The 12,773-nt window shown below is 39.8% G+C and overlaps 1 protein-coding gene across 4 annotated transcripts in view; it reads right to left on the reverse strand.

Moving 5' to 3' along the window:
• The window catches only part of LOC111863683 (cleavage and polyadenylation specificity factor subunit CG7185), a 50,317-nt gene that overhangs the window by 16,704 nt on the left and 20,840 nt on the right, over nucleotides 1–12,773 (reverse strand). For 3 of the 4 annotated variants that reach the window (XM_023850211.2, XM_023850210.2, XM_023850209.2), the window contains exons 5-11: nucleotides 10,690–10,763; nucleotides 10,066–10,183; nucleotides 9,671–9,790; nucleotides 5,829–6,022; nucleotides 4,064–4,205; nucleotides 3,150–3,305; nucleotides 2,752–2,974 (exon numbers count right to left, since the gene is read on the reverse strand). In XM_023850211.2, coding sequence (XP_023705979.1) covers nucleotides 2,752–2,974; nucleotides 3,150–3,305; nucleotides 4,064–4,205; nucleotides 5,829–6,022; nucleotides 9,671–9,790; nucleotides 10,066–10,183; nucleotides 10,690–10,763 — 1,027 coding nt within the window. The remainder of the gene's footprint in view (nucleotides 1–2,751; nucleotides 2,975–3,149; nucleotides 3,306–4,063; nucleotides 4,206–5,828; nucleotides 6,023–9,670; nucleotides 9,791–10,065; nucleotides 10,184–10,689; nucleotides 10,764–12,773) is intronic. The other variant, XM_023850212.2, reaches the window with a different exon arrangement.

The raw sequence follows: 12,773 nt of genomic DNA on the forward strand, positions 1-12,773 counted from the left end.
CCAAAGCAGGTGTATTAAAAGTTGTCGGGGGTGGGGGTACCAAGCAAGCATTGACACAGTAACCTCAGGGCTACAGCTGCCAAGCATGTATTGACCTGCACAGCATTGTAGATCTGGCATCACGTTCAGGAGGTTTCTTGAAGCAGCAGCTGAGAGGCTTCCATAACTTGCCGAGACAAAAACCAGCCTCTCTGTTCATGTTGTTGGGATGGAGCTCAATCTCAATGGCCTCCCTAACAATGTGATCCATGTATAGGGTGTTCTTGACTGGTGGCTCAGACTGCTAGTCACTTGCTCACGGATTTTTCTAACATGAAGATGAAGGCAATACATTCCTCCAAAACACTGGTTCATACAAGATCTACATGGTGCCACACATGCACCTATGTGTTTATAAGCTCCATGCATTCTTGACATGGGCACCAGATGATGCTCATAATCCAGTTCATGCTCTAGAATCAATGGTTCCAACTGGAGAGGAGGATAAGTGCATCCCAGAAATGGTTTGGGCACAATGGCAAATAAAATAATCACTGACCCTGCCAAGAGCAAACCTTGGTCAAATGGCTGACAGCTAATCAATTTACTGACTCAGCTATTCTAGCACATGGCTGAAGCAATTACAGCATGCTACGTACAGCATAACACTTCTAGCTGTCTGATCTGTTATTGACTACAGGTCTTCAATCCATGAATGCAAACTTTTGACGCTTTCTTATAAACAGTGCAAAACCAATGATTTCAGGCAGATTCACTGATAAATGCATTTAAATGTCTTTCCTCTTTTTACATATGAGATTAGGGCAGAAATCACATGAACTACAAATAAAAATAAGAGACTCTGTAAACAGGGCGTACTTAGATTACCATAGCTGATTGCAGAATGTACAAATTCAGAGGCATATACATAGCATAACAATTCTGGGACATTCACTCATATGTTTCATTATCTCAAAAAAAAATAAAATAAAATAAAATAATACTCAAGAAAAATATGTACCAGATACCACTTTTGAAAACAGAACAATCTTGAAAAATAAAACTTTAAACAGCTGCCTCCTATGGGACTTTCAGGAGGAATGTTCAGGCCCTTCCAATTTCATCCAGTTTATCTTCAGTGGCATTGGAGGTTTCAACATGGTTCCTTTTGCCCAATATTGTATTGTATTGTATTGGAGAGGGTGGGATTCCCCATGCACTTAGACCAACTGTTGGTCCATTGTGCGTCCCCCTATGATATTCTACCAGTCTCTATTCCCTACCAGTACTGGTGCATGCCATCAGTCCCGACTCAACCAGCAAGTTCGGCCTCTACTGGCTCAGCGGTATCTCGATGCTTCACCCTACTACCAGAGGCGTTAGAGACTACTGTTGGGCGGGAAATGTCCTGAATTTGGCTCAGTGGTACCCTTGGGACATGAGGTTCTTTTACGTGCTGTAAAGCTATGACATGGGACCCACGGCTTAAGTCCCTCCCGGAGGACTTGTTCCCTGAATTTTTCCGCCCTTAAAAAGAATTCTGTAGTATGCTGGTGCACCCTCCAGGGGGGGGTGCTTCTTACGCCAGCTATTTGGGAGACGGGTATTCACTCTTGTCTAAGTTTGAACTCCCTACTAAGTTACAAGGAATTCCACAAAAGTAACAGAAACTGATAGAACATTTATTAAATAAGAAAAAACTCAGAAAAAAAAAGCAAACAATGAATGAGCACAGGAAACTAGAATATCTCAGATTACCAAGAAACGGCTTGTCAAACTCAATCTAGAAAATCAGCACAGATAATTACTTTTACATTGCAACAGGACAGCCATGTTACGGCACAACTTAAAAACTCTGCTCAGAAAATCAATATGAACAATTACTTCTACAGTTGCATAAAGAATAAACAATAAACCACACACGTGGCTTGTATATCTCTGATTACACATGGACAGCCATATCATGGAACATACTCGTAATTCAACTTGGAAAACCAGTTCAGACAATTACGTTACATTTCCAGAAGGGAACACGTAAGGTTCAATTCAAACAAAAATCAGTCACGCTAATAGCAATACTTCTCCACACTGGGAACAGGCAGCAATGCAATACCATGATAATTCCACCTTCCAGTATTTCAAAAAAACTTACAATGCTTACACTGGCTTACCTGGAGAAGGCCCTCCCTGCCTGGAGTCTACCTCCCAAACCATCCCAAATAATTTATTACAGCGCTGACCGAAAGGGAATTTAGTTGCGGAAGAACACGTCTGCACTCAACGACGTCCAGGCAGGAAGAGAGCGACTTCAGTCGAACGGGCAAGGACATAGGGTACAGGGATGACGCAAGCACGCCACGGATTACAGAGCAAAAACAAACAAATGAAGAAGAGTGGGAGGAGAACAGTGCAAGCCGCTGCCGCCATCATTCGAAGAGGGCACCTCTTTACTGTGAGCCGAAGAGATCGGCTCACTGGTAAATGCATAATACAATACTACACTTTTTTTCCAGCATACTACATAATACAATTATTACAAACCTGACCACCATCATAAAAACTCAGCATGCCACAAAATGCATAGTGACAAAGCAGATAAACCTAAGGCAGCACCAATATGACTGCAAATTCAGCAGTTACTCTAAGGATGAAATATAAATGTTATAAAACAATTAAGTTACAATCAATATAACAAAAGCAAAATGCATGCACTTAGAGGAAGATAACAGGTTCTAAAGCAGACGGGTTATTAATTCTAAACAAAGTAATTACCTGTCTTCACGGCTACGTTCACGATAATCCCGTTCCCTTTCCCTTTCTCTGCTGCGAGACCGTTCTCTAGGATAACTATCAGCATAGTAACGGTCTCGATCTCTCTCTCTCTCCCTATCCCTATCTCTCTCTCTACTTCGTTCCCGATATTCTCGATCTCTGCTGCGAGATCGTTCCCTACGCCGCCGATGTGAGCGTTCCCGCTCTCGGGAACGAGACCGTTCTGCAACAGAAAACCACAATTAAGTCATTATTAAAATACAAAAATGATGAAAAGAAGGCAGACAATGACACGTAATACTTCACATGAATTTCACCTCTCTGTTTTACATTACTCCTTAAATGACACCAGTGTGCAGCTTAATACAAACAAGTCGAACTTCCAGCAAAATACTTGCCTCTACGTGCAGATCCATAGCTTTTTGTCTCAACCCCATGCAATGTATCTTGAAGCGAGCTGATCAGTATCTTGCATCTATCATCATTTGCAACTTTTGACTGTTTGATCAGAGATATAGCAGTCACCAATGTTTCAATAGCGCTTGCATATTCACCTGTAAGAATATACAGTTTTGCATGTTGTGACAATGATCATAAACAGCGGAAAATATATTGCAAATTTGCCATGTCAGTGTTCAACAGTGACTTGGCTGTTCACCCAAGAAAAGTTTAGCACATTCATTCACCTTGCAAATTTCAAACTTTACATGTTGCACATTCCTTACATGACTTATATACCGCTTCGTTTTCCACCTTCACTTCTACTTTTACATGGGCCATTAATTAATCATTAATCTGTCACCAGCCAAGTACTGGGTCAGAGATGAAGCCCTTAAATTTAATAACTGTGTGTGTGATAATGTGCCATCTGTTTATGGCTACTGGTGCCTCTGTGGATGGCTACAAATGGGTAAACTCAAAGAAAAATCTGCTCTAGTGCCATTCTGTCCACAAATCCTGAAAGAAATCATCCAGGATTGAACCTGAGGCTCTGTGGCGAGAAGCCACCAACTAAATGCTTGAACCACAGCATGGACCTACGCTTAATTCACAAAATCATATCTTGTAACTTAATTCTCTAATAAAATGTGGTTCAAATTAATTTACTTGCTAACAATTTTTCTAGAATTTTATTTCCTGAATGCCTTCGCAACTAATATTGTTCATCATCATCTTGAACTTGAAAATATCACCTGACATAACAAGAAAATTCACTGCAAAACTCCTGAATCCTTCATAAAATGCTTCTCTAAATCATAAATGAATTATAAAGTGTTCTGTTACACACTGAAATATGTACTCGTATATGTACCTGCAGCTGCATCAGAAACAGCTCGTGCAATGGCAGAACTTGAAACAGTACGATTCCGTCCCATTATCTCTTCAAATTCAGCTTCACTCAGTGGAGGAGGGCCTTCAGGACGGTGTTCTGGCGGTGGTGCTCCATACTGTGGCTAAAACAATGATTAATTTCTCACATTCATGAAGAATATAAATACATAAGTTAGCATTTATGAACCTTTTACAACTAATGTACCCATGGTGTCAGGAAGTGAAAAGTGTAGTGGTCTCCCCAAAAAACAAAAGGAAAATTGCCTGATGATGGCCCATGTGTGGCTGAAACATTCTGTAAAGTGAGAAGAAACATATGTAAAAATAGAGACATTTTAGTAATTTGATGATCACTTTTAGTATATAAATTATACTTCTAGTGTCTCGATGACATTTTATGATTTTAACAACATCGTAAAGTTGTAAAGTGGCACTTTTAGTGAGAAACATATTTTAAATGTCTTTTATATTTTAAAAAAATATTGTTGATGGGTGCTTTAATAATGATAATAAATATGAAAATTAATGTGTCCACACTTTGGCCATTAGTCCTTAAGGGGTTCAACATGAACTCTCACAATTTTAATCCTCTTTCACTGTGTTCAAGTTGACATGAACTGACACAATTTTAACCCTGTTTCACTGTGTTCAAGTTAACATGAACTCTCACAATTTTAATCCTCTTTCACTGTGTTCAAGTTGACATGAACTGACACAATTTTAACCCTGTTTCACTGTGTTCAAGTTGACATGAACTCTCACAATTTTAATCCTGTTTCACAGTGTTCAAGTTAACATGAACTGACACAATTTTAATCCCGTTTCACTGTGTTCAAGTTAACATGAACTCTCACAATTTTAATCCTGTTTCAATGTGTTCAAGTTGACATGAACTAACAAAATTTTAATCCTGTCTCATTACCTCAAATTAATCAGGAATCTGGCAGTGCTGCAATCATTTCTCTAAATAAAAGATATGTCCCATAATACAAAACAATTTAAATTGATCCTGAAAATTTCTTGTATTTCCATTCATTTTCTACATTATATGAGTATTTACTAGATGAACTAAACTTTTTATAAAGCTGTTTATATGGTATATTGATATTTGTATGTATATTTTTAAGAAATGAGCTTAATAAGATATTAATGTCTAGTTGATGAATTGTACATGTTGACTAAATTATTAAATTGTATAATTATGGTTCCTTTAATAAATATAGCTGTAAGAGACTAGTTTCTGTTCTCTGAACTAATATATGTAAATTGTGACATGTTCTATATCCGATGGTTTTGGTAGCCAGTAAGGATATATGGAAATTATAAGAAAGATACAAGATAAAATTATATCATAAGAGTATCATAGGAAAATGATGGTATATTACTGTTAAATATTTTTAATTATTTTCTACCTATCCATCTCATTTCACCCCATAACTGTCATGAACGAACTTGTATGAAGTTATAACACCTCACAACTGTGGCCTTGAAAAAATAATACTTTTGCTCAGGCACCCAAGCTAAATGCTGTTATGATGGTGATGATGGGCAAGAGTCATCAAAGATTCAAGATGGTGTCATTTTAACTAATTTCTTTTGTGCTATTTCCATCATAAAGACTGTTTCAAACAATACAGACGTTCACTGGAGAAAAACAGAGAATTATAAAAGACTGGATATCCAAATCCTTCACTTCATTTCAAATTTACTGAGACATCTATCCAAGGGTTAAAGAATTCACTTACCTGAGATGCAGGAGGTGGGCCATAACCATGTGGTGGCCCATGTGGAGGTGGGGGACCTTGATGTGGAGGACCCTGGTGTGGTGGACCACCTCCTTGTTGGAAAAAGGCTGGATTCACATGAGGAGCAGGTGGCCCTTGAGGTGGACCTCCATGTACTGGGGGACCTCCATGTCCTGGTGGTGGACCTCCTGGACCTGAAACAAGGTGTCAAACAAAAACAAATCAAGCTTAAATTACAATATACCAGTCACCTGCAGTGAGGCAAATTCTGCTACACTCTACAAGTCTCCTGCTGTATGAATGATGCAACTGTTTTATTCATAAAACCAAGCTCCACTGAAAACGTAATACACCATAAATGTTCAAACATTTGCGCAGGTTGCTATTAATATTTTCTGTCGTGATACTTGGCTACAAGTCCAGTCCAGATTACTATTATTATGACAATTAATTGAGGATCCTTCTACAGTTTGTAACTCAAAGCAAACATCCACTGCCTCAGTGTGCACATGATACTGTAGGGAAAAAACAAAAAAAATTATATAACTGTGGCATTTTCATTTATTTTAAATCTTTTCTCTTTCCTTACCACTTCATCCCTCACCACTTAGTCTTCTAATTTTTTTATTATCCATCTCCACCACACATTCATTTTCTTCACTATTTACAATGCATCGTTTCAAACTAATGTCTTGGACAATGGCACGCAGAGATCCAGCTTTCTTTGAGCAATACAAATTTCAAAGAACCCCATAATTCAACCAGATTTAATTTATGATGGCACAGACATAATCTTAAGCACTTCTGTGAACTCTATTAAAACAGCACATCAAAGATAAACAATTTCAACCACACTCCGGCACTTAAATAAATACTTACAATACATGAATTTGTTAAGAGCTGGGCATGCAAAAGAATGATGTCTCCAATTCAAAATGAGGATTTGAAAAAAAAAATATCCAAGAATTTTGTCAAGAATGAGAATTTTCTCTAGCTGACCAACTTTTCAGTGTAATAATTTAAAACACTAGTCACTTTTTTCACATTTCATGAAGCGTACTTCCATATTTACTCAAATAGACAATGATTCTGAATATAAGTAAACAACACACTGGAAAACACACACAGAAAAAGTAATTTAGGAATTAATTTCGTACTCTTACTATAAACATCTGAAACAAAATCAACGTGTTGGGTATGTCATGTGACAAATAACTTCGTGCTGTTCTGGATCTGGTGAATTTATTCCATTCACTCTTACTGTTATAAAATTTACAGTTTCACAACTACTGCCTCAGCAGTATCACAATTACGTCTGCTGATTCCATTCACTCCGGCGAATGCTAGACTGCAACTGACTGGTTACTCTCTCCCTAGTCATTGGCTCAATACTCACTACTCTAGTAGCTTCCACACTGACAACAGTTACGCGACAGCTACCACTGTTGTGTAATGTTGTGTGTACAGGCATTCTTGGGGAACACTGCCGAGAGTTGTTTATTGCTGCGTACTAACTGCGGTGTCCCTGTTACGTGACCACAGGAGGCGACGGAGTGTTTACCGAGCGTTGTGTAATAATGGAAGGGGTGGGGGTAAGTGACATCACTCACTATACCACAGAGTTCACGTGACCGCTACTTCCCGTTGCGCCATCCACGTCACAATATCTTAAGTTTGCCTCCTGATGTCACTGGTCTCCACTAATCTTGCTCTATTCACTATTCCTATAGTCTTAGTTTGTCTTCACGATTTCCATTGTCTTGTCTCACCTTCACTACACACACTCTCATGTTCACTGACAGGATTCCCTATTTTTTTTACTACTACTACTACTCCTCCTCCCTTCCAGCCATTTCATCTGATACCTACTACTTTTCAAATTCTCTAACAACCACTTCTGAATAGATATACTTTAAGCACTGGTACAGCCATTCTACCACGGAGCTTCTCTACCGTCCCAGCTGGTGTCAGAACATACTCCCCTGCCAAGAGCCATATGGAATACCACTGTTTCAAACTACCTTTAAATGGCTTATTCATTAGAATTGCAGTTCTGAGATCACTCCTCTAGGCATGACCCCAAAGTCAGCACTCAGTTATGACATTCAATGTTATATGACCTTCAAATGCATCCAGCATAAGCACTCTTCATTTTCTCAACAACAATCTTGATCTGCCCCAGACAACTTGTAGCCAGACCCCATCAGTTCATTTGATAATCCATCCCTTGCGCTTCATACCTGATTATTAGTTCCACAGGCAACTCGGGCACTGATTTTCAATTCAATATCACACAGAGTGGCAGTTTCATACTGACAACTCTGGCAACATTACAGCCACTCACATCTTTCCACAGCCTGACATTTTAATGAAAACAGATTCTGCACTAATGTCATCAGTGCAAATGAATGGCATAACACTGGAAATGCCTCAGGGTGCAATGGTAACTTCTAGCATTCTGCTAGCATACTCATCTGTATCACTTGTACACAACATTCTGTGTTGGACTTATATTTCTGCCACTTACTGAATTTAAAGACATTGCAGAAACTGATGTCCTATCCCGTCTCTGAATCTGTAGAAACAATGACATTCGCACAGAACTGGCATTAAATTCCTGTTTGTTGTTTCCATCTTCAGATGTTTGTCTCTGGAGACACTGCATTTTCTTACCATCCCCATCAGCTTCTGCTGCACATTCCATCACCATAAACTTAAAGTAAAAAGTAAAGCTATCCCTGTAACAGGCCATGAAGGCCCATAGGGTTGCGAGACATTGAGGGCCCCACATTATCTAGACAATCGGCTCAAAGATGACGGTAAGGTTGTCAACCTTATGCGCCAGCCGCACTTTACTCCCCAGGAAAATTATTTATTTAATTCCTGGTACTCATTTCTGTTAGAGGCTGATCTCAGTCTTAAATGCAGGGCCCTATACTTCTTGCCACTTCAATCCCTTTTGCACTAGTACTTATTTTGACATGGACCGCCTCTGTGGTCTGAGTTCCTGGTTACAGATCCAGAGGTTTGGGTTCAATTCCCGGCACTACCAGATTTTCTGAGTAGTAGTGGGTCTGGAATGGGGTCCACTTAGCCTTGTGAGGATAACTGAGGAGCTTTTTCAACGAAATACTGGCTCTGGTCTAGAAAAATGAGATTAACGGCACTGGGATCTGTTGCGCTGACCATGCGACACCCTCTATCCGCTAAAGTTGGCACTAACTTCACCGACAAGCGCCAGTCGCTCGGTTGGTATAGTTCACTTGCAGACTAAAACCACAGTTTGTTAGTGTGTTTTGACTTATTTTCACAAGTTCTGCCATTTTTATGACAAGGGACACATGTTACCATAAAATCTCGGTCACACACATTGGTGAATTACTATTCTTATTTCCTACCTTTAGTGATACTTCGGGTAATCATACGGTAGCTCATGATTTTTGATCTTGTAACACATTTCTTTCCTTTGTTGCTACTGCCATATTATAGTGTGAACTTAGGCATTACCAGCCAAAAGCTTAAAAATGGATTAAAATATTCAACACACAGCATTCAAATCCATGAGGACCAACAGTTATGTAACTGTTAAAATAAGGAGGGAAGAATCAGCTTCCATTCAGGCAAATAGGAAACCAATCCCTTCTGACACCAGACCCCACAATTCAAAACTGAAAAATGATCATTCAATTCAAGCTCTAGATTCTTTCTCAATTAAATCTCACATATCCCTAGTTAGAACATAAGATCAATCTTTCTTTCCTTCTTTTGGTAGCAAATTAGACAAAAGATTAATATTTACAGTTACTTCTGTTTGCCTTGGCATAGGAGACATGCAGACATACCTCCCATCTGTCCAGGTGGTGGGCCTCTAGGTGGGGGTCCCTGGCCAGGTGGGGGGCCCTGCATAGGCGATGGCTGGTTGTGGGGTGGGAAGCCTGGGCCAGGATGGTGGTGTGGCATGCCTAGAGGTAACACAAAAAACAAGGTAACATGTCAAATACTAGTCACCCAATCCAAAACTTTGCCGCATAACCAGATAAACACTTGCTACAGATTCACTGATGCTTTTTACTAAAATGTTACCCCCTTAAATGTGGACTGTGTATTAAAACTACCTGTTTAATTTTTTAATAAAGCTTATTAATGATGATAAAACAAAGTTTTGGATCAGCTGAACTAGGAATGAACTAAGTGCCAACTTCTCTGTTCAAATAGAATTTATTAACTACCAACTTACCTGGTCCAGGTGGTCTGTTCCAGTCTGGTCGAGGTGGAGGGCCTCGAGGATCTGGAGGTATACTACCAGGTGGTGGTCCCCTGGGGGGTCCTTGACCAGGAGGTGGGCCTTGAAATGGCTGTGAACATAATACATATAAAAACAGCTATAAACCCATTCTTTATACCTCCATAGTATGCATCCTGTTTTGTGTTCCAAACACATATACGGTAGTTACGTTAAACTGTCACCACAACAAACGTATACTCACGTTTAATGTTTACAATTCAACCTTTAGTCTGCTACATGTTTCGGTCACATAGAACCATCATGTATGTCAAACAGAAGTCATACAAAATTGTGAGAATGAACATGTTTGCGGTATATGTTACCAAGGTTATATGAAGAAGATTAAAACAGGACCTATTCATACAGTGACATGTGTGTCTGAGCCACAACCACAGCTGTACTTATGACTCATAATTCAAATTAAAGGCAGTAAACTTTGCCAAACAAATCTGGGACGAATATGCCATTCAGCATAACAAAAGTGTGCGATAATAGAAGAAAACAAAAAAACAACTAACTTTATCACAATACAAAAAAAATCCATAATTTATTCATCAGAATATGGTATGTACTCACTATTCCAGGTGGTGGCCTCTGCTGAGGTCCTTGCGGGTGAGGGCCCTGGGGAGGCGGGCCAGGTCGAGGAGGACCTGTTAACAAAGAAGTGTTGAAAAATACAAGCTACAGATTTTAACCTTTAAACGCCGGACTTTGAAATAGTAGTAAGCTTGAGCTGGCCGGAGTTTATTTAAATGCCCGTTGCTACTCTGCCTTTAAATGTCCGTTCCTGTCAGGTGCTTAATTAATTTTAAGCATTGTGTTTAAAAATGCTGTATCTAGCTCAATTTTTATGATAAATGGATGGAATTAACTTACTCAACGCTGGCACAAACGGGGCACTTCGGCACTTAAAGGTTAATATGAACATTTCTATAGCCAAGGAAGTAGCAACAACTGAACTGGGAGCTAACATTTTGAGCATGAAGTTGCACCAGTTCTGCCATGTTCCCAAGATGTCACAGAACTTACTGGTACAACCTGTATGTTACAGCTAACGTAGAGCATCAGCTGAGGCAGGCAGGATATGTTCCCCAGGCACTGTTTAGACATACTAGGAAGGANATGAACATTTCTATAGCCAAGGAAGCAGCAACAACTGAACTGGGAGCTAACATTTTGAGCGTGAAGTTGCACCAGTTCTGCCATGTTCCCAAGATGTCACAGAACTTACTGGTACAACCTGTATGTTACAGCTAACGTAGAGCATCAGCTGAGGCAGGCAGGATATGTTCCCCAGGCACTGTTTAGACATACTAGGAAGGACCTATGGGGTTGGTTAAGGACATCAGTACCTACTGACAGTCACTTTAAGTTCAGCCTCCAGCCTGTGAACGCCATTTAAGCATGTGTATTATAAGAAGAGGCTTCCTTGGCCACTGTCAGAACAGACAAACCCCTTTTTAGATGCCCCTCACCCTTCCATAATACCATTTCCCATTTTTCTTCTTTCCAGTCCCTTCTCAACCTACCCTCAACCCCACAATGATCTCTCTGCCACTTTTCACACCATTTGGTCCACTGTAGGATTATGCCTGATGAATACGTGGATGGACTACCTCATGGGAACACCAACAGCTGAAGTTTTCTTGGTGAACTCTATGGTTCTGCAAATGGGCCATTTCACAACCAACTTTTTCCTGTCTGCTGCTCCCAATGAACTAGAATGGGCATGAACCCACACTTTCCCTCCACAGTTCTGTTTGAACAAGAACCTACTCACTTTGACCATAAAGATGGCAGTAGTATATAGCTCTGAAATATCGGCAACACTGTCCACATCCACACAGCACAAACATCCAAGAGCAGAGTCAACAACAAAAATGATCACTGCAAAAGCCTTAAAATAAGAAGAGACCGTTCTCTCCTCCTACAATATGACATCATATCAGCATCTAGACCCAGACACAGTTCGCTGCACTAGAAGACGGTCAATACTTATACATATTGGACAAAACATGTAGTGTGAAATAAGGGGGATAAGAACTACAATAAAATGTTACATTTACAATGGAGTTTATATTATACAAATAGAAGTGTGGAATGTAACAGGATGCTTAAATGTAATAAAGTAATTTTATTACAACCAATTGGCAACATGGTAACTATCCAAGAGAAATGGTGTAACTGGGTGCAAGGTGATGAAAACTGGTTTCTGCATCACAGCAGAAACGTCTGAAACCTCCTAACAACACTGCGATACTGGACCACCTCCAGCTGTTCACCATGCAACTGCCTTGCATGTGACTCAAAAATGTACCTTTCTTCACTGTTATCATACCACCAAGATCTAAAAAAGAGATTTCACCATGTGGGAGACTGCCTTACTGAAACTAAAAAACCCAAGACATCTAAAATAGCAGCAACATTCTAGACTTGTCTTCAGGAGGTGTTCAGTCTGAGCATTAGCCAGGCCATGGCTATGCTGACAGGATTTCTGTGGTTTTCCTCAGTTCATTCAGCAAAATATAAGGATGGTACCTCATTTTGGCAACAACTGCATCCTTCCAAATCCTTTCCATGTCAATGTTCATCAATCATCCTACCTTTCAACGCTATATACTTTAGGTACTGACTGCACTGTAAAATAGCCCAACCAAACA

Source organism: Cryptotermes secundus, unplaced genomic scaffold, assembly GCF_002891405.2.
Source record: "Cryptotermes secundus unplaced genomic scaffold, Csec_1.0 scaffold369, whole genome shotgun sequence".
Taxonomy (NCBI): domain Eukaryota; kingdom Metazoa; phylum Arthropoda; class Insecta; order Blattodea; family Kalotermitidae; genus Cryptotermes; species Cryptotermes secundus.